At 57.3% G+C, this 23,307-nt stretch overlaps 9 protein-coding genes across 9 annotated transcripts in view; 7 read left to right on the top strand and 2 right to left on the bottom strand.

Annotated features, from left to right (window-relative positions):
• Positions 1 to 74: 74 nt before the first annotated feature.
• On the top strand, positions 75 to 1,760 carry PHSY_007108 (2-dehydropantoate 2-reductase; the record flags this gene model as incomplete). The annotated part of the gene is made up of 1 exon (XM_012337703.1): positions 75 to 1,760. The coding sequence occupies one exon, from the start codon at positions 75 to 77 to the stop codon at positions 1,758 to 1,760; it is 1,686 nt and encodes a 561-aa protein (XP_012193093.1).
• Positions 1,761 to 1,888: 128 nt separating this feature from the next.
• Positions 1,889 to 5,371, bottom strand: PHSY_007107 (potential nuclear DNA repair complex SMC ATPase; the record flags this gene model as incomplete). Its single annotated transcript, XM_012337702.1, has 1 exon — positions 1,889 to 5,371. The coding sequence occupies one exon, from the start codon at positions 5,369 to 5,371 to the stop codon at positions 1,889 to 1,891; it is 3,483 nt and encodes a 1,160-aa protein (XP_012193092.1).
• Positions 5,372 to 6,944: 1,573 nt separating this feature from the next.
• PHSY_007106 (hypothetical protein) lies at positions 6,945 to 7,469 on the top strand (the record flags this gene model as incomplete). Its single annotated transcript, XM_012337701.1, has 1 exon — positions 6,945 to 7,469. The coding sequence occupies one exon, from the start codon at positions 6,945 to 6,947 to the stop codon at positions 7,467 to 7,469; it is 525 nt and encodes a 174-aa protein (XP_012193091.1).
• Positions 7,470 to 7,517: 48 nt separating this feature from the next.
• On the top strand, positions 7,518 to 7,880 carry PHSY_007105 (hypothetical protein; the record flags this gene model as incomplete). Its single annotated transcript, XM_012337700.1, has 1 exon — positions 7,518 to 7,880. The coding sequence occupies one exon, from the start codon at positions 7,518 to 7,520 to the stop codon at positions 7,878 to 7,880; it is 363 nt and encodes a 120-aa protein (XP_012193090.1).
• Positions 7,881 to 8,548: 668 nt separating this feature from the next.
• On the top strand, positions 8,549 to 12,214 carry PHSY_007104 (hypothetical protein; the record flags this gene model as incomplete). The annotated part of the gene is made up of 1 exon (XM_012337699.1): positions 8,549 to 12,214. The coding sequence occupies one exon, from the start codon at positions 8,549 to 8,551 to the stop codon at positions 12,212 to 12,214; it is 3,666 nt and encodes a 1,221-aa protein (XP_012193089.1).
• A 1,471-nt stretch (positions 12,215 to 13,685) lies between these two features.
• PHSY_007103 (hypothetical protein) lies at positions 13,686 to 14,225 on the top strand (the record flags this gene model as incomplete). Its single annotated transcript, XM_012337698.1, has 1 exon — positions 13,686 to 14,225. One exon carries the CDS (start codon positions 13,686 to 13,688, stop codon positions 14,223 to 14,225), a length of 540 nt encoding a protein of 179 aa, XP_012193088.1.
• Positions 14,226 to 15,485: 1,260 nt separating this feature from the next.
• Positions 15,486 to 19,703, top strand: PHSY_007102 (hypothetical protein; the record flags this gene model as incomplete). The annotated part of the gene is made up of 1 exon (XM_012337697.1): positions 15,486 to 19,703. The coding sequence occupies one exon, from the start codon at positions 15,486 to 15,488 to the stop codon at positions 19,701 to 19,703; it is 4,218 nt and encodes a 1,405-aa protein (XP_012193087.1).
• Positions 19,704 to 20,479: 776 nt separating this feature from the next.
• On the top strand, positions 20,480 to 22,834 carry PHSY_007101 (hypothetical protein; the record flags this gene model as incomplete). The annotated part of the gene is made up of 1 exon (XM_012337696.1): positions 20,480 to 22,834. The coding sequence occupies one exon, from the start codon at positions 20,480 to 20,482 to the stop codon at positions 22,832 to 22,834; it is 2,355 nt and encodes a 784-aa protein (XP_012193086.1).
• An 8-nt stretch (positions 22,835 to 22,842) lies between these two features.
• PHSY_007100 (hypothetical protein) overlaps positions 22,843 to 23,307 on the bottom strand; it is a gene marked incomplete at both ends in the record, with an annotated part of 4,025 nt that continues 3,560 nt past the window's right edge. The window contains one exon of the mRNA XM_012337695.1: positions 22,843 to 23,300. Within this exon, the coding sequence (XP_012193085.1) occupies positions 22,843 to 23,300 (458 nt within the window). The remainder of the gene's footprint in view (positions 23,301 to 23,307) is intronic.

Raw genomic sequence — 23,307 nt, 5'->3', positions numbered from 1 at the left:
CACCTGCTAGATTTTCTTCGCTCCGTAGCGACCAGGCTCTGGGGTGGCCGCCCGGTCATCTCTTCTCGCCCATCATGCGCTACCACGTCCTTGGTGTAGGGTCCATAGGATCGCTCATCGCCTTTCATCTCAAGCGCTCCGTCAAACTCCAGCGTCAGCTTCTCCAACCAGGGCCGTCCTCCTCCAAGTCACGGCGAGAGCTTCTGCTCTCCAACCTCACCAACAAACGTCCACCCCAGAACCAAGGCACCATCGTCTCCTCGCTCAGCCTACCGCCTTACATCCAATCCAACCTTCCGGACCCACAGCAGACGTCCGTCACACTACATTTGCGCAGAAAGGCGTTCGGTAGGCAAGCGCAGAAGCGTTACCTCAACTCGATCGTAGTCGAGCAGGATGGCGTTAGGGACATCGAAGGTGGCTTTCAGACAGATTTCAGCTCCAGCTCAACGGATGTTATCGCCACGATCGTGCGTCAGAATCGTGCAAATCAGGCACAGACACAGGAAGACGACGACGACTCGGAATCGGATCGTTTCTCGATATCTAGGACACAGACGGGTTCGAAATCCGCATCCATAGGAGAGCAGACTTCTTCCAACATCCCACTACCAGATAATGACGGTGGCCTCTCCCTCATCTCCACCCTCGAGGGAACCTACTCTCAACCACGAGCCAGTCCGATCGACAGCCTGATCGTCACCACCAAATGCGACTCGACACTATCCGCGATAGAGAGCATCCGTCATCGCATACATCCATGGTCCACCATCGTGTTGCTGCAGAACGGCATGGGTGTACTCGATACGCTCTTCGAGAGGTTCTTCAAGGACCCCGATCAACGGCCGAACTTTGTGCTTGCTTCGACCACGCATGGGTGTTGGAGGAAGGGACCATTGGATGTAGTGCATGCCAGTGCGGGCACGCTGCATTTCGGAATCGTGCCTAGCGGTCGTTCCGGACCGGAAGGCTTCGAAGCGGCACGAGTTCCGTTCGGTCAGACGATCGCGACCACACGAGGCGTTGCGTTACCAACCAGAGGAACAGGCAGAAAAGCCAAGGGATGGGAGCGTTTCTCCCCCGACACAGACTCCAACCCCGTCGAAGAGATACCCGATCCAAATTCGCCTTCCACCAAACTTTCCATCGCCAACATTCCCGATCAACCCAACCTCCGTACGCTTCGTTCCACCGTCGCCGCGCTTCTCTCGCTGCCCCTCAACGTGGAATGGGAGCCCATTCGAGAGTTCCAACTGCGTTCCTTGCGAAAACTCGTGATCAACGCCTGTATCAACCCACTCACAGCTCTCGCCGACTGCAAGAACGGAGATCTCTTCGGCAACCCTGCTGCCATGGACGCGATGTGGTCCGTCTGCCTCGAAGCAGGTATGATCCTCGAAGCACAAGTTCGCGAACACCTCTCTTCTTCCACCAGCACGCAAAGGAAATCCTCGTCAACGCTTTCCGTGGAAGATCTCGTTCTGCTCTCAACCGATACGGGCGAACCAATGCTCAACCCAAGCTTGACCCCACAAGCCCTATTCCAAGAGGTTCAACGCGTCGCTCGGTTGACAGCGGCAAATTGGTCCTCCATGCACAGCGACCTCAAAAGCAGAAGAGGCAGCACAGAAATCGACTACATCAACGGCTACATCTCCGCCCTCGGTAGAGGTTACAACATCGACACTACGGCAAACGATCTCTTGACAAACCTGATCAAGTTGAAGACCAAAAAAGTCACCGGCTCAGGTCGTCTATAAAACACCGCTGTATCATTGTTGTCACATTACGAAAATCCATTCATTCATCACCTCTTCTCGCATACATCTCACAACACCCGTTCACGATACCGAATTTTGACTGTGCAACGCTTCTCCTGAGTCCAGCATCACCCAGCCAGCGCACCCTCATTCCTCTCCGGCGGGTTCACCACCAACATCTTGACATCGTCCATCTCTCCCCTCATGTCCGGCATATCCTGCGGCGTGATCATGATATACTGAACGTGCGGTGTCGACCTAGCCTCGTTCATGATCATCGACAACGCCACCCTCCTATTCACCTGATCCATAAAGATATCGAACTCGTCCAAGCACCGGATCGGAGAGCTCATCGCCTGCCACAACGACAGCAACAGACACGCCGTGGCGAAGCTCCTCTCGCCTCCCGACATTCCTTTGTTGGAATGCTGCTGCGTCGCGGCTGCAGAGCTCGAGCGATGCGATTGGTCTTGCGCTTGCGTATCGACGGCCAGCGAGAGCTTCTCCGACTTGTGGTTGAACTTGAGCGTCCCTTCGTAGCCACGAGTCGCCAGGTTGCGGGCGAAGTTGCTCCTGGCTCGCAGCGCGATGGATCGACGGAAGAAGTTCCACTTGGCGTATCGCACCGCCAGAGAGCTTCGCAGTCTTCGTTCAGCTTCGTTCATATTCGAAACCTCGTCCTTCGCTTCCGCCAGAGCCTGCTTGCGTTTCTGAAGCTCCTCGGCAGCCTGCTCCAAGGTGACGCCTGCCTCCGAGGCCGCCTTCTTCTTGAGCAGCTGCAGCTCCTTCTTCTCCTTTTCGATCTGGATCATCGTCCGTGTCGTCTCAATCTTGTCGCAGTACTGCAAAGCTGCCTGCTCGACGTTCTGGTAATCTTGCTCGAAATTCGCTTCTTCGGTCTCGCTCGCCTTCACCTCGGCTTCGATGCTGGCGTGTTTCCTCTGCCAATGATCCCGATTGTTCATCTGCTCGACTCGCTGAGCCACAGCTTCTCGGAGGTTGCCGTGCAGATTGCCTATCCTCTCCTCGACCTGGCTCTTGCGCACTTCCAGCGCTTGGATTTCGTCCTGAATCGGAGTCCGTTTGGCGACGATGGCAGCCTTTTGCGACTGTATCTCTTCAAACTGCTGCAGGATGACCTCCTTCTCAGCCTCTACCTCGCGCTTTGCTTCCTCGAGCGCCGAGATGTTACCCGGCGCCGCCTCCTGCATCTGCTCGTCCAGCCGACTCAGGTCTTGGCGAAGAATGTCTTTGCGCCTTCGAAGGGCGTCGAGCTCGCGCTTGCACGTCTCTCTTGACCGTTCGTGACCGCTCCTCTGCTGCCTGAGCTCACGGAGCTGCTGGTTGCAAGCGGCGATCTCGGATTCGAGGCGCTGCTGTTCCTCTTCCAATCGGCGGATGACGTCGCCGACATTCTGCGAGAGACGAGGTGCACCTCTGTGTTCCTGCAGAGCAGCAGATAGCGAGCCGGCCTGTCCACCGGAAATGCTGAACATGTCGGCGGAGAAGCAGACCTGCACGTTGGCGGGGGTTGTTCGCATGAGCCTGTCACCTTCGGCACGCCTTTCAACCAGAGCTGCACGCTCGATGTGGACGGCAAGGATGAGCTGACGTTTGACGATCTCGTTGTCGAAGTCGAGCACTCGCAGTATGGTGGTAATGTCCCGGTGTGGCTCCCCGGAAGAGTAGTCGAACAGCGTTTCGGCACCAATGATGATGGGCGAATGGACACCGAGGCGATCCATTATCTTCTTGAGGCGCATGCGATCCGCGTGATTCGAGACGAAAAAGGCATTGAGGTTGTTGGCGATGACGCTTTCGAGCACCCTCTGCCAGCGCGCGTCCCTGAGCTTGAGATGCGTACCGAGGGGTCCGATGGGCTTGGACCTCCAGCCGCTCTCGCTGTTGATGGCTTGAAGCAAGGCGGGAATCTTTGGTCCACCGAATGCGGCGAGGCGATTTTTGCTGCTCTCGCGCAACTGCGCAAGTCGCGAACCGTTCGCGCCATATTCGTCCTTCAGGCGACGTAGATCTTGACCGTGGGAGTCTTCGAGGCCGGTCAGTTCGGCGATTTTCGCTTCGAGCTCGCGTTGTTGCTCTTCCTTGTCCAGCGTCTGATCTTGAAGTTCTTGGCGCTGCCTTTGCACCGACTGGCGCTCATCCTCGAGCTGCTGACGCCGTGATTTGCCGTCGTGGGCAAGCTTGGCGGTCTCTTCGCGAATCTGGTCCTCGTATCTCTCGATTCCTCTGTTGATTTCGATGATCTTGTCGTTGAGTTCGCGCTCCTGGACGTTGAACGCCTTGATCTGCTGTGCTAGGTCCTTGGCTTTGCGCACGAGCTCGGCATGCTCCTCCTGAATCGGCGCAAAGACGCGATCGAAGTTGCCGTCCTCATCCTCGAGCTGCACGATGCGCTCCTCGCACTCTTTAAGTGCCTTGAGACTTTCTTTGAGGCTGTCGTCGCATTTGACGAGCTTTGCGCGGATGCGTTCGGTCTTTTCCACGGCGTGCTGCAACTGTGCCTCGGCGTCTTGGACTTGGACCCAGACAAACTCTCGGTCGAGCATATCGATCTTGTCCTGGTAACCACGCGTCTCGCGCACCTTTTGCCACTGCTGAAGCGCATGTTGTGCGAGGGTCTCTAGCTGTTCTAGGGCGCCGGACTTGAGCGCGAGCGCCGCCTTCATGCTGCGTACGTGCGTCTCGATGAGATTGTACTCGCGCACCAGCTGGCTAAGCTGGGTGCCTTCAAGGAAAAACTTGTACACCTCGGCGGGGTCTGAGCTGCCAAGGAACTGCCGGGCGGTATCTTGGGTGAGGATGTGGATGGGATTGTCAGGCTGGATGTTGGCAAAGTCGCAAAACGACTCGAGCTCCGACTTTGTGGTGGCGACGACCTTGCCGGCGGCAGACTTCATCTTCCAGGTGCCGCCGCCTTCGGCCAGGATGCGACGTTCGATGATAATGAAGTTGCCGTACGCTTCTGGCTTGAAGGCATCGCTGCCTTGGTTGCGCAAGGTCACGATGATGGTGGAACTGGACTCGCCTTTCTTGACGAGGTCCTTAAGGCTGGAGCCGCGATTGGTGGAGCTAGTCTTGCCGCCGAGCGCTACCATGAGCGCGGTGAGGATGGTGCTCTTGCCGCTGCCGTTGCGACCCATGACAAAGTTGAGCTTGGGGCCAAACTGGATGGTGAAGTTGGCGTGGCACATGAAGTTGCGCAGCTCAATCTTTTCGACGATACCGGACTGAGCGGTGCCCTGATCTGCGTCAGCCAGACGGCGCTCCTGCTCGGCCCTGTCCTCGTCGGAGTCGATCTCATCATGCTCATCTTCGTCCGTGTCTTCGTCGTCGTCGTCGTCGTCGTCGTGCTCCTGCTCCTGATCGCTTACACCCTCATCTGGCGTCACCACGCCGTCATCCTCTTCTGGTTGTTCAGGTCGATGCGGCCGAGGCCGTGACTGTACTGGAGTGCCGTCGCGATTGCTGAGCGGAACTTGGTGATTGGTGCGGATGCGCTTTGGCGAGACGGCATCGATGTCGTCATCTTCGTCGTCCATCAGGGAGCGTCGACGCCCATTGCTCTGGGAAGACCTCTTGCCTAGCGCCATGATGATCCACTGTCGATTGAAGAGCAGTGGCAGCTGAGAGTGCGTCCGTCGGTCTCGCCGGTGGGAAAGAAGCGATGCCCCAAACCGTGAACGTCTTGCTGGCCCAGCTTAATTCGACTAGCGAAGGGCCATTCTGGCCACCAATGATGTCTGCTCTCGGATGCACAGCTTAAGCTCTCCCGGGTGAAGCCTGAACTGGAAAGCGTCGAGTTGCGATATGGTCAAGCGGAAAGAAACGAAGCAGCGTCAGTTAGAAGGAAAGATTCGAGACCAACACTTTTTTTGGGCTGAGTCGCAGCTGGAAAGCACCGGAGCGCGGCTGGCCCGCTGCATGTGTCACATTGCTCTTCGCTCAGCGAGAGCCAAGGCCTGGCTCCAATTCAAGGGACGCGTCGCGGAAAGCGCTTGCTTCATGGCAAGGTCTATCAATATCTCCCGATTCTCGACGTAGAAGAGGGACAAGGATCGGGTGAATAACTTGCCTTTTCGGGACGTCGGTAGAAATTCTTGACAGGCGCTAAGCGAGCTGCATCCTTTGTTGACGTTTCAGCCCCTGAGAGCCCAAAAAGGCTAGAGTTTGAGTCGAGAGCAACAACGCATAACGCATGCTCGACCTTGGTCGGTCGCTTTCCCAGCACCTCCTATCTTCTGTCGGCGCTGCAGCTTTGACCTTCATTCGGGTTGCAAGCCTGCATGGGTTGTGTCGTGCCTCGCGTTGCTGGGCCAAAACCGCGCTGCTGTACCTTGCCGCGAGGTCCAAGCGTCTCTCGGGATGAGCTGCAATGCGAGCGGTCCTGGCTCGGAACGTGGACGTCTGAAGAAGCGGAAACGCTCTCTGTTGCTGGCTTGAATCGACAGGCTGCTCCAGGCTGAACACTCGTAGGCCGTTTGAGTCATGGAAAGCGATGCTATCTGCGTGTTGATGTCGGAGAGACTGCGCCCTCCACACGACAGAGTCGGCTTTCAGCCCAGCAGCAGACTCGCTTCTGATACGGACCATGATAGCAGGTCATTGTGGTCGAGGAGTACTAAGTGAGATGGAACTGTATCAATGATGCGGCGGTCAAGGAACTGTTCTTCTGCAAGTCAACCTTGGAGCTCGAGCAGTGGTGCATGCATCTCGCGACATTTTGGCCCCTGTCCATCTCCGCCCTGCAACTCTGCGCCCTGCTGCCCCGTCATTTTCGCTCTCCGCTGCAATCCGCTTCGCACCTGAAGCTTTGTTGCCAAGCCTGGTCGTTGACTCCGCTTCACACGTCTGGACTTGACTTGAGCGTTCCTGTCCTGCCTGCTTCCCACCACCCTCCTCGCCATCCGTCTGGCTTCATCTTTCTTCCCTCCCTACCATATCTGCTTTCACCTCGAAACAAAATCCGGGCTTGTTGATCAACATCAGCACTGCCTGCTAACGGCCTTTACGATCTCACGACATCAAGCGCTGTGACGACCAACCGCTCAAACAAAGCCCCTCTCGCAGCTTGTGCATCGGTGGAAAGTACCTCAAAAGGTATCTCCAGCAGACATCATGTGGTGTGACAATTGCTTGCTCCTTTTCCCTTTGCGCTCTGGCGCCATGGTGTGGAACGTCTTCATCGCAGCGTACAATCTGGCCGGCTCCATCCTGCTTTTCCAAAAGGGGCAGTTCCTCTTCTTCAACTACCCCGAGTGGCAGATTTACGGCGGTATCGGCATGGCAGTCATGGCGATCTGCATCATCACCACCATCGGCATGGCCAACAACTCGTACATGTTCATGCGCCTCTGCTTCTTCCTCTGGCCCATCATCCTACTGGTCGTCGCCGTTCGAGCTGCTTTCATGATGTTTCAGCTCGATAGACAGCAAACCAAGATCGTGTGGGAATGCAACAACGGTGGTCAGCTGTGGGGGACAGCGGGCGAGCAAGGTACAAACAACGGCACGATGCCTTCAGGGCTGTGCTCAGCCGGCTTCCATAGTCTCTACATCGCCTTTGTCTTCTCGCTCGCCATCGACTTGGCGTTGCAGCTGTACGCATACTTCATGTGCTGGCGCTTCAAGAAGAGGATCGAGCACTACTACGCTCTCGCCACCAAGGAGAACAATATCTACAGCTTCTAAGCACGTCGTATTTTGTTACCAGAGTGTCGACGATACGGATCTCGCTCGATGCTGGCCGCCTCGTCATGGCTGACTTTGACGGCCTCTCAAGCAGCTTCCCTCGTGGAATTTCGCGGCCTCTTGAGGCTTTTCGAAGGCCACTGCACCGTCGTTAACCAGGAAGACGACTGCGACACTAGGCTCAACGCTTGCACTGGCAGCTCCAGAAAGCTGGAGCCTGTGGCACGCTGGGCCATTTTTACGGACAATTCAGCCATCCCATTCACTTTACGAACGACAGAATCTTGGTCAAAGGCGCATGGTCGGTGCACGCTGCGTCGACATTATGTGTTTGTTCCCTTGCCAGGAAGTGTCGTCATTTCTTCTCGTGTGGTTCTCTACTTTGTAATGATAGCAGCCCAACGAATGTAACGATCTAGCATTAACGAGTACATCTTCACCTCTTGAAATCACGTCTGCTGAGCACCGAGATGATGATCACATCGCATCCAGCTGCCTGTCTCGACCGTACTTGCGGACCACTGTCATCGGAAGCAACTGGTCGATCCGTTGCAAAGTTCGGATGCAGGCGGACGTTGAAAAGTGCAACATCTCCTTTGCAATCCTCCGAATCTGCGACACAAATTTCTCCGTGAGGTAGTGTTGCTAAATCCAACGTAACATTGTTTAAAACGAAAGCCCCGTCTTCCGAGCTTTTTTCACTTGCATGGGCTGAGCCGCTTCCTCCTTTGGAAGCTTTCGATCGTCCTCCTATGCATGCCTTTCGACTCGCCCTCCCATATCGGATCTTGCTTTGACGTCACCTCAAGCAGCAATCTGGAAAGTGCAACGCACTGCCGTGGGCTTCAAGCTCGGTATCGCGTTCTTGGCGTTCGGCTGTTGGTTTCCGCCCGTTCTTTCGACCATCCAATTGAGCGAGAAGGAAGTACACATCACGAGACGCGCTCTCGCAGCCGCCAAAAGACATAGTCAGAAGAGGGAGCCTCCCGAAACGTCCATCCTGCACCTCGGAACAACATCTCGAGCTCGTCGATCGCCGAGTCCACACTGCAGCACCACGCTTCGACAATCACCTCAAGATGGACGGCATGCACCTTTACAACCTGACGCTGCAGCCTTCCGGCAGCGTCAATGCGACCGTGGTGGGTCAGTTCTCAGGCATGCGGCAGCAGGAGATCGTCGTCGCAAAGGGCAGTCGTCTCGAGCTTCTGAGACCCGATACGCAGACAGGCAAAGTCGACACGGTGCTCTCCCACGATGCTTTCGGCGTGGTGCGTAGCTTGGCCTCCTTTCGACTCACCGGTGGCTCCAAGGACTATCTCATCGTCGGCTCCGACTCGGGGAGAATCGTCATTCTCGAGTATCAACCGAAAACCAACTCGTTCGACAAGGTGCATCAGGAGACGTTCGGACGATCCGGTTCTCGCAGAATCGTACCAGGGCAGTACCTCGCTACAGATCCCAAGGGTCGCGCCACCATGATCGGCGCCATGGAGAAGGCCAAGCTCGTATACATTCTGAACAGAGACGCTCAGGCAAACCTCACCATTTCAAGTCCGCTCGAAGCGCATCGACCCAATGGCATCATCCATCACATCATCGGCGTCGACGTAGGCTTCGAGAACCCTCTTTTCGCTTGTCTCGAGGTCGACTATTCTGACTCTGACCACGATCCATCAGGACGTGCATTCGAAGAAGCCGAAAAGGCGCTCACCTACTACGAACTCGATCTTGGTCTCAATCACGTCGTGCGCAAGTGGTCCGAGCCCGTCGATCCGCGGTCAAATCTGCTCATTCAGGTGCCAGGCGGGTACAATCAGAATCTGGAGAAGTGGGACGGACCAAGTGGTGTTCTCGTCTGCAGCGAAGACTACATTACCTACAAACATCAGGACCAGCCAGAGCACCGTGTTCCCATCCCAAAGCGGCTCAACCCTATCGAAAAGACATCAGAAAGGCGAGGCACGCTGATCGTCGCAAGTGTGCTGCACAAGATGAAGAACGCCTTCTTCTTCCTCGTCCAGACAGAAGACGGCGACCTGTTCAAGATCACGATGGAGCATCAGGACGACGAGATCCGCTCGCTCAAGATCAAGTATTTCGACACTGTCCCAGTCGCATCCGGTCTAGCCATCTTGCGGTCAGGCTTCCTATTTGTGGCGTCCGAGTACGGCCCACAGCTGCTTTACTCATTCCAGAAGCTTGGTGATGACGACGACTTGCCCGAGTACATTTCAACCGACTACGACGAGAATGGCGCTGGCCGACGACGTCCACAGCTGCCCACGTTCACACCGAGGCCGCTCGACAACCTCGTGCAGGTCGACGAAGTGCCAAGCCTCGAGCCCATCCTCGACGCCAAGCCTCTCAATCCGCTGGCGTCGGACTCGCCACAGATCTTTGCTGCCTGCGGACGAGGCGCAAGAAGCAGTCTCAAGATGTTGCGGCATGGTCTCGAAGCGCAAGAGGCGGTAAGCTCAGACTTGCCTGGTGTGCCCAGCGCAGTGTGGACGACCAAGATCACACGGCAGGACGAACATGACAGCTATATCATACTCAGCTTCGTCAATGGAACGCTCGTTCTCAGCATCGGAGAGACGATCGAAGAGGTATCAGATAGCGGATTCCTAACCTCATCGCCCACGCATGCGGTACAGCAATTGGGCGAAGACGCTCTTTTGCAGGTGCACCCGCACGGCATCCGTCACGTTCTTGTGGACAAGCAGATCAACGAGTGGGCTACACCGAGTCTTCCCAATGGCAGACAGACGACCATCGTGGCGACATGCACCAATGAGCGCCAGGTGGTGGTTGCGCTTAGCAGCAACGAACTGGTCTACTTTGAACTCGACATGGACGGCCAACTCAACGAGTATCAGGAGCGCAAAGCTATGGGCGCCGCTGTGCTCACGATGAGTATGGCTGATTGTCCTGAAGGCCGTCAGAGAACACCTTATCTTGCCGTTGGCTGCGATGACTCCACCGTGCGCATCATCTCGCTCGAGCCCACCTCGACATTAGCTTCCATCTCGATCCAGGCCCTCACAGCACCTGCGTCCAGCATCTGCATAGCCGAGATGCACGACGCCACCATCGACCGCAACCACGCGACAACCTTCGTCAACATTGGCCTCCAGAACGGCGTCCTCCTTCGCACCGTCCTAGATGCCGTGACGGGTCAGCTGACGGACACAAGAACGCGTTTCCTGGGAAGCAAGGCGGTGCGCCTGATCCGAACCAAAGTGCACGGTCAGCCAGCTGTTATGGCTTTGAGCACGCGAACATGGCTTTCGTATACGTATCAGGATCGTTTGCAGTTCGTACCGCTCATCTTTGACGCTTTGGATCACGCGTGGTCTTTCAGCGCCGAGCTGTGTCCTGAGGGCTTGATCGGTATCGTAGGAAGCACGCTTCGCATCTTTACCATCCCATCGCTCGCGAGCAAGTTGAAGCAGGACTCCGTGTCGCTGTCGTACACGCCGCGCAGGATCGCCCACCATCCGAACGAACAAGGCCTGTTCTACGTGGTCGAGGCCGAGCACCGAACACTGTTGCCAGGTTCGCAACGCAGACGGACCGAACTGCTCGAGAAGGAGCTCAAACCGCATCAGCGAGGTGTGCTGGACCTCAATCCGGCCGAGTTCGGCCTGATAAGTGCCGAAGCAGGCAACTGGGCAAGCTGCATCCGTGTTGTAGATGGTGTGCAGTCGCAAACGACATTCAAGCTTGAGTTGGACGACAACGAAGCAGCATTCAGCATAGCGGTCGTACCTTTTGCGAGTGCCGAAAAGGAGGCGATGGTCGTCGTCGGCTCCGCGGTCGACGTCGTTCTGTCTCCGCGCTCGTTCAAGAAGGCATACCTCACGACCTACCGCCTGGTCAACGACGGACGCGAGCTCGAGGTGCTGCACAAGACCGAGGTGGATGACGTACCGCTGGTACTGCGTGCCTTCCAAGGCCGACTTCTCGCAGGTGTCGGCAAAGCGCTTCGCATCTACGATCTGGGCAAGAAGAAACTGCTCCGCAAGTGCGAGAACAAATCTTTCGCCACGGCTGTCGTCTCGCTCGACGCGCAAGGATCCCGTATCGTGATCGGCGACATGCAGGAAAGCATCGTGTTTGCCAGCTACAAACCGCTCGAGAATCGCCTCGTCGTGTTTGCCGACGATGTCATGCCCAAATTCGTCACGAGGTGTACGATGCTGGACTACGACACGGTTGCTGCTGCGGACAAGTTCGGCAACGTCTACGTCTTGAGGATCGACGCCAACACGAGCAGAAGTGTCGATGAGGATCCAACGGGAATGACGATCGTCCACGAAAAGCCGGTTCTGATGGGTGCGCCTCACAAGGCAACGTTGGTGGCACACTTTTTCGTCGGCGACATCATCACGTCGCTTCACCGCACAGCCATGGTTCCTGGCGGTCGAGAAGTGATCCTCTACACCGGTCTATCTGGGACCATCGGTGCACTGGTTCCCTTTGTCAGCAAGGAAGACGTCGACACTTTGTCGACGCTTGAATCGCACATTAGGCAGGAGAACAACAGCCTCGTAGGGAGAGATCACCTGGCTTACCGGAGCAGCTATGCTCCGGTCAAGAGCGTCATCGATGGAGATCTTTGCGAGACGTTCGGATCGCTTCCACCGGCGAAGCAGAACGCGATTGCAGGTGAGATGGAGAGAAAGCCGAGCGAGATCAACAAGAAGCTGGCGCAGTTGCGCGAGGGCTCTACCGGGTTCTGAAAGCGAGGTCGTGTGCGGACAGCCGATGTTCTCTTACTACTTGAATACCACACAAACCATTGCATACAGAAAATCAAAACAGATCTCAGTATGATCGACACTTCTCTCGTGATTGATCGACCCGATTCTGTGTCGAAAAAAACGAGGGTCCCGTGCGCTTTTTTTGTTTTAGCCGAGTTTGCAATCATGGATCGACCTCGCCTTAGCGAGAAGTTTTGTGTGAGAGCACGAATCGACAACAAGTCTGGCGACGACGCACGTTGCACTCGACGGGGACAGGAGCCCCAGCGTCACCGAGTGGTCTCAAAAGCCTGAACGGAGTCCGGAAGAACTGATTCCGCGATCGCGACCACTTTCCTCGCTTGGTGAACAAAGATTTCTGCGATAAGTCAAACGACGACCAGGTGAGAGAGCATGCGACCCGGCGCACGAAGAGACGATCGAGCACAACGGTAAGCGCTGCGTTGCATGTCGGTCAACGCCGCATTGCAGCCTTCGCTGAAGCCGTTGTTCACAAAGGGTCCCGCGCTTTGTCTCCACGAAAGCGAATGAAACTGGGGACGGAGTGGAAGACGCATGCACGGAAGCTGCCAAAAGAAGGGCGGAAGCTGACAACGGACGTAGAATGGGAATAGGAGAGGGGAAGGGTTCGTCGAGTCGGAGCTGATGTTGCCACGCTCGAGCCACGCGTGGACGTATCGGGGCGCCCAGCCTCCTTGGGCTTCGAGGGGGCGTATGCAGGGCGCAGATTACGCCTCCTCCCTTGACTTGACCCCTCCCTTTGCAGTACCTTTCGCTTGCGAACGATGGCCGTTGACCTTGAAAAACACTACAGGCATCGTCTCCGTCAGCGTCGACGCCGCTTTCATATGTCCTATCGTACGCTGGGAGGGAGAGATAACACAACAACGAGAAAGTGAAGTGCGGGATCGCGAGCAAGTCATTTACAGGGAGTTCCGATTGCCTTTGGTCGGACCCTCATTTCCAGGTCGCTGGGAGCATTTGCCACGTCGCGGATGGATGCGCTCTCGTGCATGCATATACATGCGCCCTTATTGAGGACAGCAGGCTCTTCTTCGTGGGCGTTATCAGAGACAAACAATCCCGGTAGCTGCAGCTCAAGAGACACAACACAGAAACATGCAGTTTTGCTGTCGGAGTGTGAAAGTAGGAAGAAATCGCGAAATGTCTCAGATCCCGAGAACAAGACTGTGGGAAGAAAAGGAAATGTGACTTGAGGACGGTTCGCCTTTATGTAGCAAACTTCGGTTACGTGCATGCGAGGCTAGCTTGACTGGACCCCCTTTCTTCTTAAGCATCACACACAATTTAGCAGAGTTCGCTCTGCTCGACGGCGTCCTTGTGTCCGTGATTGCGCTGGCTGTTTCACGTTGACAACCCGTGTATCGCCGTAGCATTGTTGATCGCAAAGAGACAGATGTAAGAAGTGCCAGGATGGATCATGGTCGGCATGCACGACTGTGATCATGCGGATGCAGTCGCCCAGATTGCTGAAATTGAGAAGCTGGAAGGCTTGTCGTCCAAAAGTCACATGCAGCAAACTGCTGCATCGTCAGCCAATCTACTGCAACAATATGCAGCTGTCCCTTGCTGGCTGGACATCTTCTTTGTCCCGAAGCATTGTCTTTTGCGATCTGCCATCGACGTTCAGGACCCAAACGACAGCTGCGGCCTCGATCTGTTACCGTCTGCCCCTGATTCCCCATCACCAGATTCACTGTTCCGCCTCACCCGTGTCTCTCTCCTCTTCATCACCTCGATCGCTCTCCCGTCCATTCACTTGACGAGCTCGATCGGAAGCCTTCGAATTCGTGGGCGCAGACTCATACTCAACATTGACCTCGGATCACGATACGGACGCATCTCCCACCTTCACCCCGACTTCGACCAGCTCCTGTCCGCCACTTCCACGCTCTGCGCCGTCGGTCCCAATCGCCGTAATCATTCCGGCTTCTTTCTGGCAAAGTGCCGACCTTTCTCAGCTCCATGATCGCTCGACCTGGTGTCCGCAACCTTCATCGACTTTAACGTTTCGCACTTTCAAGCCAACATTCCTCCTGGATTCGTAGCGCGCAAGCACATCTAGTCGTCGTGACCCTCGAATCGGACTTGCCGCGACAAATCTGACGCACCTCGAGTTAAAGCCTAAGCCTAAGTTCACCAACATCCGACTGCTTCATTCCGAGTCAAGGCAGCGCATCAGCAGTCCCCGATCACGCCACGCAACGCTTCACGACCAGATCCGACAAAGTTCACCCGCCCCACGCCAATGATCACGAGCGGCAACCCATCGGCGCACTCTCAGCTTAAAGCAAGGTAGTTCGCTTCCCTTTCAGGTATTCGTTCATCGTTTTCCCTAGGCAGGGCGCAGGATCCTAGCTTTTCAAGCCCCCGTCGAGCTGGCTCGGCCCTCCGTGCCCACGTAAGGACATCGCAGGAGAGCGCTGTCTGGTCAGTCCAATTTCGTCTTTCATCTCGAGTTTGATCCTCCCTGTCTTCATCTCGGACGCTCCACCGCCGTGACGGAGCATCGCCGAAACGTGTCAGAAAGCCTAAAGGACACGGCAGGTCCGCACACACATTGCTTCGCCGCACTGCCTTAGACGCTCGACTGCATCGCAACGTTCGGTCCGTGCACCGCAGCTGCGACGCTTCTCTCGAAGCATTCAGAAAAGGGGGGTCTCTTGACTAGTTTCGACCTGACGATTCTTGTCGAATCTGCCGTTGGCATTGCAAGCACTATCGAGTGGGTCGGATCGAGCTGCCAGGTACTCGACGCACGGTATCACGCCTCCCATCTTCGACAGGATCGACTCCTCAGCAGTTCAGGACAGACCGTGTATGGCTGCATGGAAACGTCATGTCCGTCTCGCAGCTCACTCCAAGAGCCAACACTATCTCTTTGCCCTCCGAGAAGTCGCTTCCATCACCACCGCCATCATCACCTCCAACATCTGCCCAGCCTGCCCAGGCGTTTTCGACATATGCTCTGAAGGCTCTTCCTGCTCGCCCGCCTTCCACCCGTAGCCCTACGGGAAACGCTTCGACAGAAGGTTCACCAGGAGCGAACCTCCAATCTTCTCCCTCTGTTCCTTGCGCAGCGGAGGAGAGGACCTCTGTCAGTCCCTGTGCCAGCCCCGAATCGTTGTCACCCCAGACTTTCCATTCACCCCGAATCATGCCAGAATCGCCACTGGCAGATCTCGGTCACGCCGCTCCGCTCGCACCGCCTCGCCTGAGCTCGGTCGAGATGATTCAGCCCTATCAGCCTGCGGCATTTCCGATCATGGGTGCCCCACTTGACCACACGGGCTACCCCTCGCCAGCCAGTCAGAGGCGCAGCTCGCAGCACACCCACTTCTCCTCCGACAACTCTGTGCGCGATTCGTCGTCAACGCACGCCTCTGAATGGACAGAACGAAGCTTGACGAGCTGCGCAACCAGCCCTGCGTGCGCACACTACAGTCTCAAATCAGACGTCACGGGCGAGTCCACCGAAGAACTCGACGAGAGCTCCGTAGGCCTTGGCATCACTTCGGACTTCGAGCACGGCATCTCAAGCCGAAGATCGAGCGCTGTTCCTGTGCTGCCTTCGCCCATGCTCCCCGGAAGCGCAAAAGTCCTTCAAGGGCCCTTTTCGCATCATCGTGCTCCCTCCTGGACAAGGCGCGTAGACGTGTCTCCGCTCGTTGGACATTCACAGACAAGCGGACCCCAATTTGACCCAGCTGCTTCGCTCGAGAGTGGCCTGCGATCGTTGGGGCTGAACGTCATTCCAAGCATGCAGCGAGCTCTGAGCGACGTGACACCCGTCTCGTCGGCCAGTCACGACATTGCTGCTGCCGTTGCTTCCGCATCGTCGTCGAACTTGGCAAATCCATCGATTCCGCTTCGACGCGATTCTCGTGCCCGCTGCTCTTCCGACCTATCAAACTACCGTCCTGCAGCATTCAGTGCTGCACAACGATCCCATTCCCCTTCGTTCTCGGTCGCGTCACCGTCGTCCAACTCAGGCCGCTTTACTCCTTCGTTGCCGACCTCATCCAGCAATCTGGGTGGGAGCAACATCGAACAGTGGCAGAGCCCTCCGCGCACCAGCTCGCTTCGGCCATCGGCCTCCACCAACTCCCTACGAGCATCGCCCGGTCTCAGCAGAGCCGGCTCGCCGCGAACTCCGCCCGCCAGCGCAGCCAAGAGGCCTCCTCGTCCAACATTGGACCGCATCACCACCATCAACGACCTCAGCAATTCAATTATTGCTATGCAGGATGCTCCCGAGGACTCGCCGACGAGCCCAGTGCAAGAGCCCTCCTTGCGCACGTCGTCGGCTGCCTCGCGCAGACGTAGGGTGTCGGACGTATCGATCAACAGCTTTCTGCAGAATGGCGAGTTCAGCCACATTGTCGGTGCATACACAAGCAAGTTGCGTTGGGAGGAAGGTCTCTACGACTTTGACGAGAGTGCCGAGCTTGACGGCGACGAATCGAGGGCGGTCAAGACCGCTGAAGATGGCAGCGCTGCGATCGTACAGGGTCGCGATCTGACTCTCGAGCAGATCGAGGCCGAGACTGGTCCCAACACCACCCACTTACTGCTGAGCGGCAATCAGACAGAAGGACTGGTCGAAGTTCTGGAACGAGTCTTGCCTCTCACCAACAATCTGTTGGTGCTCGATCTGTCGAATTGCTTCTTGCCACGCCTTCCTGACGCCATCGGCGCTTGCATCGCGCTCGAAGAGCTCGACATCTCCGGCAACCCGGTCGAGTGCCTGCCAGACTGGATCCTCAACCTTCGCGCGCTTCGAGCACTCTCGGCTGACCGCATCGGGTTGCAGCATCTGCCGTCAAGCCTCATCCAGCTTCAGGAGCTTCAACGTCTGAGTCTCCGCAGCAATCAGCTCGTATTCCTGCCCAGCTGGCTCCATCGCATGTCGAAGCTCAGCAATCTCTTTGTCGAGGGCAATCGCTTCCGAGGGCCATGGCAAGACATTGTCGCGCCGCTCTTCTCTCAGCCGCAGAGGCCTCTCGCTGCTATCTTGCAGCCTGCGCATGTCCCGCACCTCGGCGAGGCTCCCAAATTGCAACTTCGCTCCAGCAGCGCCACCCATACAAGGCTCCAGCAGGTGCCGGAGCGCCCTTTCATGGCTCGCATGCGCAGCGCGAACGACCTGCAGAGCATGTTCAGCTATCAGTCTGGATCGCGGACCTTGCCCGTGTCGCCGTCTGAGTCCGACAGCAACGACAGCGGACACATCAGCCCCAGAGATTCACAATCACGTCCGACGACGGAGTACGAGGATCGCATCGGCGCGCTTGTTGACGCCGATGGTCTGGACAACCGTAACGCAGGTAGTGGCAGATGGGGCGGCTTCCTCAAAAAGATCGGACGTAAGGCCTCGAGCCAGAGGCTAGGTACCGCTTTCCACGATCCTGCGACGAGCCCCAGCGAGAGTCGCTTCTCGTCGCCCAAGTTTTCGCGAAAATCGCTGCGCTCGTCTGCCGGCCCTACGAGGGCCAACTCTCTTTCAAAGAGCGGCGCACCGCCTTTGATGACCCAATCGCAATCCGAGCCCGTCTGTCCGACGGTTGCTACGGTGTCTCGCAGCCTTGCTGCTGCTGTTGCCGCCGATGTCGACAATCATCTCGCTCCCATGACGCCACTCGATCCACCTGCCGAGCCCATGCTGTCCTTGCAGCCGTCATCGCTTCTGCAGCCATTTGTGTCAGATGCGGAAGCCAAAAAGGCTCGTCGACGCAGCTTCTTGCCTGTCCTTGCCAGTGCCGCTGGGCCGGTTCTCAGCACAGCTGTTCCGTCCCGAACAGAGATGGACGAGGAGAGTCTTGCTAGACACCGCAATCGTCTGCGTGCACTCATGCACTACCTCCGCGATCTGGATGATCTCACCGCGGGACGCACCGAGGCAGCCTCGTTCGTCGGACCCAGCAAGAGCTCGCTTGCGCATCTTCGCGATGGAAATGGCCACTCGCGCACACCGAGCGTGTACCGAGCCGAGTCGAGCAATCCTTCGACCAAGTCGCGAGACTCTGGCGGAGAGTACGTGGCCAGCACGGCCGCCAGCTCTGTCTCTGAAGGCGCCTCTTCCGAGCCAGCACGTCTTAGCACTACGCAGTGCGGCAAAGACGACTCGGTGAGACGCTTCCGTATCATTGCGGAGATCATCTCGACGGAGCGTACCTACGTCAAGGGGCTGAGCGAGTTGGTCGATATCTACGTCAAGCCAGCCATGGCGCCCGCTGACGGCAGCAGTGGAGTCGCGGTGATCCCGGCCACCGAACATCGCGCAGTCTTTGGCAATGTTGAAGCGCTGCTGCAGTTCCACCGCACCGTCTTCCTTCCGTCGCTGGTGGCTATGGCTAAACCAGTGCTCGATCACGACCAGGATGCGCCAGGCGACATGGCGCCTGAAGCGACAGCAGCGGTTGCCGAGAAGGTGGCGTCGGTCTTCTCGACGCATGCCGCTTTCTTCAAAATGTACACGAGCTACATCAACAATTGCGACTCTGCGCAGACCAGGATGAGCGCATGGATGGCTCCATCCTCGGCTGCTGGCGGCGGCGGCCTTTCGCTTCGAGGAACGACCGCCTACGGCGCTTTGCAAGCATTCGGCGCCATGTCGGCGCAACAAGGCACCGCAGCGGCTCTCTATGCCAGCGGCTCTCTTAACGGCCTGATGGGCGCACACGCTCCTTCGGGCATCTTCGGCAACGACGGCAATCTCACGCCTTCGCAGCGCAAAAAGGTCAGAACCTTCATGAAGCGCTGCCGCACGCACCCTCGTCACAACCAACTCAACGTGGAGAGCTACCTGCTGCTGCCTGTGCAGCGCATTCCTCGGTACCGTTTGCTGCTGGAGGATCTGGTCAAGAGCACCGACACCCATCGACTGGCTGACGGCGATGCATTGGCCACCGCGCTTGAGCATGTGACGCAGATCGCATCCAAGGTTAACGAGAGCAAGCGTCAGTCGGAGCAGGACCGACGATTGTTGGCGTGGCAGTACCGCATCCGAGGACCCATCGAAGGGCCTCTGGTGCAGCCTCATCGTCGTCTGCTCAAGGATGGATCGTTGCAACTGAAGCGCGTGGTGCGCCGCATTCCAGGATTCGTGCGCTCCGACCGAAGCGCGTCGGTGAGCAGCATCGACACGAGGCAAAGCCAGAGCCATGTGCTGTCAGCCGACCACTTGCAGCAGGTGACCGAGGATCAGAGCATGTCCCTGATCCTGTGCAGCGATGTTGCGGTGCTGTGCGCCGAGCAGACGAGGAACAAGGACATCAACGCGCCCGTGTTGCTGCGCTCGATGCTCAAGCTCATTCGACCCGTCGAGATCCTGGGCGGCATCAACCTTCGCGTTGTAGATCGCTCCGAGATCCTGTACCTTGCTGCGTCCACGCCGGAGGAGGCAGTGGCGTGGAAGACGGCATTCGACCTTCATTTCTACCAGTGATGCGCCAACCGGTCATCTCACATTCGCTTTGGGGCAAAAGATCCGCCGTCCGGTCCGGACCAGAGCAACCCTGGTTCATCTGTTCGCCACTGCCTTTCTGCGGCTACTATACTTGCACTCTTTCGTCACCGTCTAGTCTGCTTTTCTTGTAACAACACTTTCGTTGCCCCACCGACTGTTGCGCTCGGCCCACGGTCTCTTTCGCGCGACTGAGGCAATTGAGTTGAGCCATTCGTGGGACCGTGATGCAGACACAAATGAGCGAGTGAAGATTGGGTGGTGTCCCAGCAAGAAGGTGGAAGAGGTTTGGGCTTAAAATAAGAACGAAGATGCTGGCTAGAAGTGCACGCTGCAGCATGACGCGCACAGACCCCCAGCCCACGCAGCTGTCGGTCTGTCGTCCGCTGAGCGAAATTTAGAGTCTGGAAGGCAAGTGTGTCTTTGTGACTGAGCAACACCTGAAAAGTGACACAACCCCGTTGCCCGCATTCTTCCAACCTCGGACCCCTCCTCTGCATCACATCGTCCACCAACCCGCCGCGAACTGCTGCGCAACCAGAACAGCGGCAACGAGACCCTCTCGACAACACCTTCCACTACTCGAGACACAGTTCAACGTGGTGGTCGTCCTAGCGCGGTAATCGATCAGACACTGAACCGCCGGCTTCCCAGGCACGAAGCGCGAGGAGACGCATCGACACAGGCGTGAGTCGCGGACACACCAGGCATGCATCTCTGATCGGCTTTAGCCCGCACCCACCTTGCTCATACTCAGGATGGCCTCGCCCCAGTCGTCGCTGCGCCGAAGAGGCAGAGGTTCCATTTCTGAATCCTCGGGCCATGCTAGAACGGAGTCCGACGGCTTCGGATCCTTCGTCGATGCCTCGACCGCCTTCCCCTCCAGCTTCGATCCTGGGCTTTCTGAGCCTCTGGAATACCAAGCAGCTTCATCATCGGTGTCGCTAAGCTCGCCGACCCGCACGAGAGCCGCCTCACCTTCGCCACGTCCGCAAGGTGCTGTAGGGGAGGATCAGGACGAATGGGCGGAGGCAGATCTGGTTGCCAGCTTCTCACCAGAAGAACCGAACAAGTCGATATTGAGTAGCCATTCTGCAGCTCAAAAGAGGCTTCCGTCTTCTTCTGCCGTATCTACGCCCGCCAGCCGACCAGCAGCTGGACGCAAAGTCAGCGGAACAGGCGCCTCCTCTGAATGGGCCGACTGGAGCTCCTTTTTAGCTGCGCACACTCTGCCTACTCAACGATCGCAGACGAACCCTTCGCAGCCGTCGTCTTCGGCCAAGCCGACAGCGTCGGTGACAAACACGACAAATCCTGCAGACGACGCCTTCTTCGACGCTTTTGAAGTCGCGACCAATCCCAACCGAGCTCCCTCACCTCCCATCATCGACCTTCGCGGCGTGGAAAAGCAGCTCGAGCAAAAGAAGCAGCAGCAGCAAAAGAAGAACGCGCCGGCTTCATCGACCGACGATGACTTCTTTTCCCGTTTCGAGCGGGCACCACAAGCAGCTCTGGGTCGAAGCAGTCCTCTGGTGCTCGAGCCGGAACAACTCGAAAGCATGCACGACGCACGTACCAGTCCCATGCCCGCGTCATCATCTGCGCCCAAAAACACGGATTCGTACTTTGGACTCGCAGCCCAGCCACAGCCGATCAACAACGGCGCTCGATTACAAGCTCACAGGGATGCAGGTCCGGGATCACTCTCACCCACCTCGCCGTCGAGCTGGACCGGTAGTTTGAGGAAGACGTGGACGACGCTTCGTGGGATCCAGAACGAGATCGCCAATCACCTGCCTAGCGCGAGTGACTTTATCGTGCCGGAAGAGGAAATCGAGGGCGGTCGGAGTGCGGCTGACCACGGCGTGGCGGACTCAAATCCTGGTGGCGGCTTGTTGATCGCCAGTGATGCCCCCAAGGTTGATCCAGACGAGCACGGGCATGAGATGACTGGTAGACGATCCTCAGCCTCCGATGGACGAGCAAGTGGAACCCTTCCGCACGCATCAGATTACAGTCAAAAGACGCCGTTTGGTTCATCTTCAACAACTTCCGCGTCAGGCTTCTCCTCTGGCGCAGCAGCACCTTCCTCCAGCTCTTCTAGCTCAGCACCGCTGCGGGCGCGAGATCTGTTCGCCTCTTCGAGTTCAGCCGCGCTCGGTGCAGCCGGTGGTGCGTCATCGTCGTCGTCGTCCATGAATGCTTCGGGAACGCTCCGTCGCGGTCCCACGCACTCGGCCACCGCACCCATCTCTGGCGCACCTGGTTTCGACACGGCCTCGACACGCAAGTGGAACACTGGGCACTGGACGCTCGACGAGAAGCAAAAGCGTTCCATCCCAGTCACCCTCTCCAATCGTCGCGAAGAGACCGAGACGGTCATCGAGTCGTTCCACGCTTCCCGGATCCAGGCTTTGCTTCCACCGAGATTGCAGCTCGGCAAACGATGGAGTTTGTTGTATTCTCTCGATCAGCACGGCATCTCGCTGCAGACGCTGTATCATCGTGTTGCAGCTGGACTGGATCCGATGAAAGTGGGTCGGAGCGTGTCGGGCAATCAAGCGGGCAAGGCAGGTGAAGAGGATGGACAGGCAGAAGGGTGGTTGAGAGGCGCATCGAGGGAGACGCAACAGGCGATGGGCACACGTGGTCAAACCGCGGGGAGGAGGATGTACGTCGGTGGCGGGCTCAACAGCATCTCGGATGCCGGACTGGTGATTGCCATCAAGGATGGGGATGACAACGTTTTTGGTGCGTTTGTCAACGAAAAGCTGCGACCGCAGCAGCATTACTACGGGTCCGGAGAGTGTTTTCTCTGGAAGACGACGGCTGCGCCGAGCAAGGAAGAGGACAGGGGGGTGGAGAGGTACAAGTGGACGGGGAAGAACGACTACATGGTCTTGTCCGAGTCGACGTTCCTCAGTGTGGGCGGTGGGGAGGGCAAGTTTGGACTGTGGATTGATGGTGCGCTGGAGAAGGGTGTGAGCTCGTGCTGCCCAGCGTTTGATAACGAAATCCTGTGCGATGGGAAAGGGAGGGACGCGGGGAGGAAGGAGGGGGAAGCAAGGTTCGAGTGCTACGGCCTCGAGGTTTGGGCCGTCGGCATGGATTAGTACGATATTCACTGCTGCACACGCTGAATGGCACGAGGCTTGATCTCATTGCAGCTGTTGATTGTGTTGATTCGTTGACGGTTGCGAATCGTGCTTGCACAGGACGTGTGACTGAGTAGGTACCAATCACAAAGCATTGTGGACCAGGCGAGATCCCGCAGACTTTCTGTGGAAGCTTTGAGCGGGATCGTATAGCTCGAAGCTGCGCTTGTCTTCCTGTTACAGTGCTTCGCCGGAGGATCGAGAAGAGGAGGAGAGGTGGATTCGCGTCGCCGTGGAAACACCAGCACCACCAGTCCACCTCGTGCAAGGATCCGAACAACCGCACCTGCCACTACCGAGGTCTCGAGCACCTCCGAATCGTCCGACTCTGAGACCGACGTCGTCATCACAAGCACCACCCCCGCTGCTCGAAACTCCACCTCCTCCTCCACCGCCACCACCACCACCACAGCTTCCACCCCTCCTAGCGG

The sequence above is a fragment of the Pseudozyma hubeiensis genome (assembly GCF_000403515.1).
Source record: "Pseudozyma hubeiensis SY62 DNA, scaffold: PHS68, whole genome shotgun sequence".
NCBI lineage: Eukaryota > Fungi > Basidiomycota > Ustilaginomycetes > Ustilaginales > Ustilaginaceae > Pseudozyma > Pseudozyma hubeiensis.
This window is presented reverse-complemented; position numbering and strand designations above follow the sequence as displayed.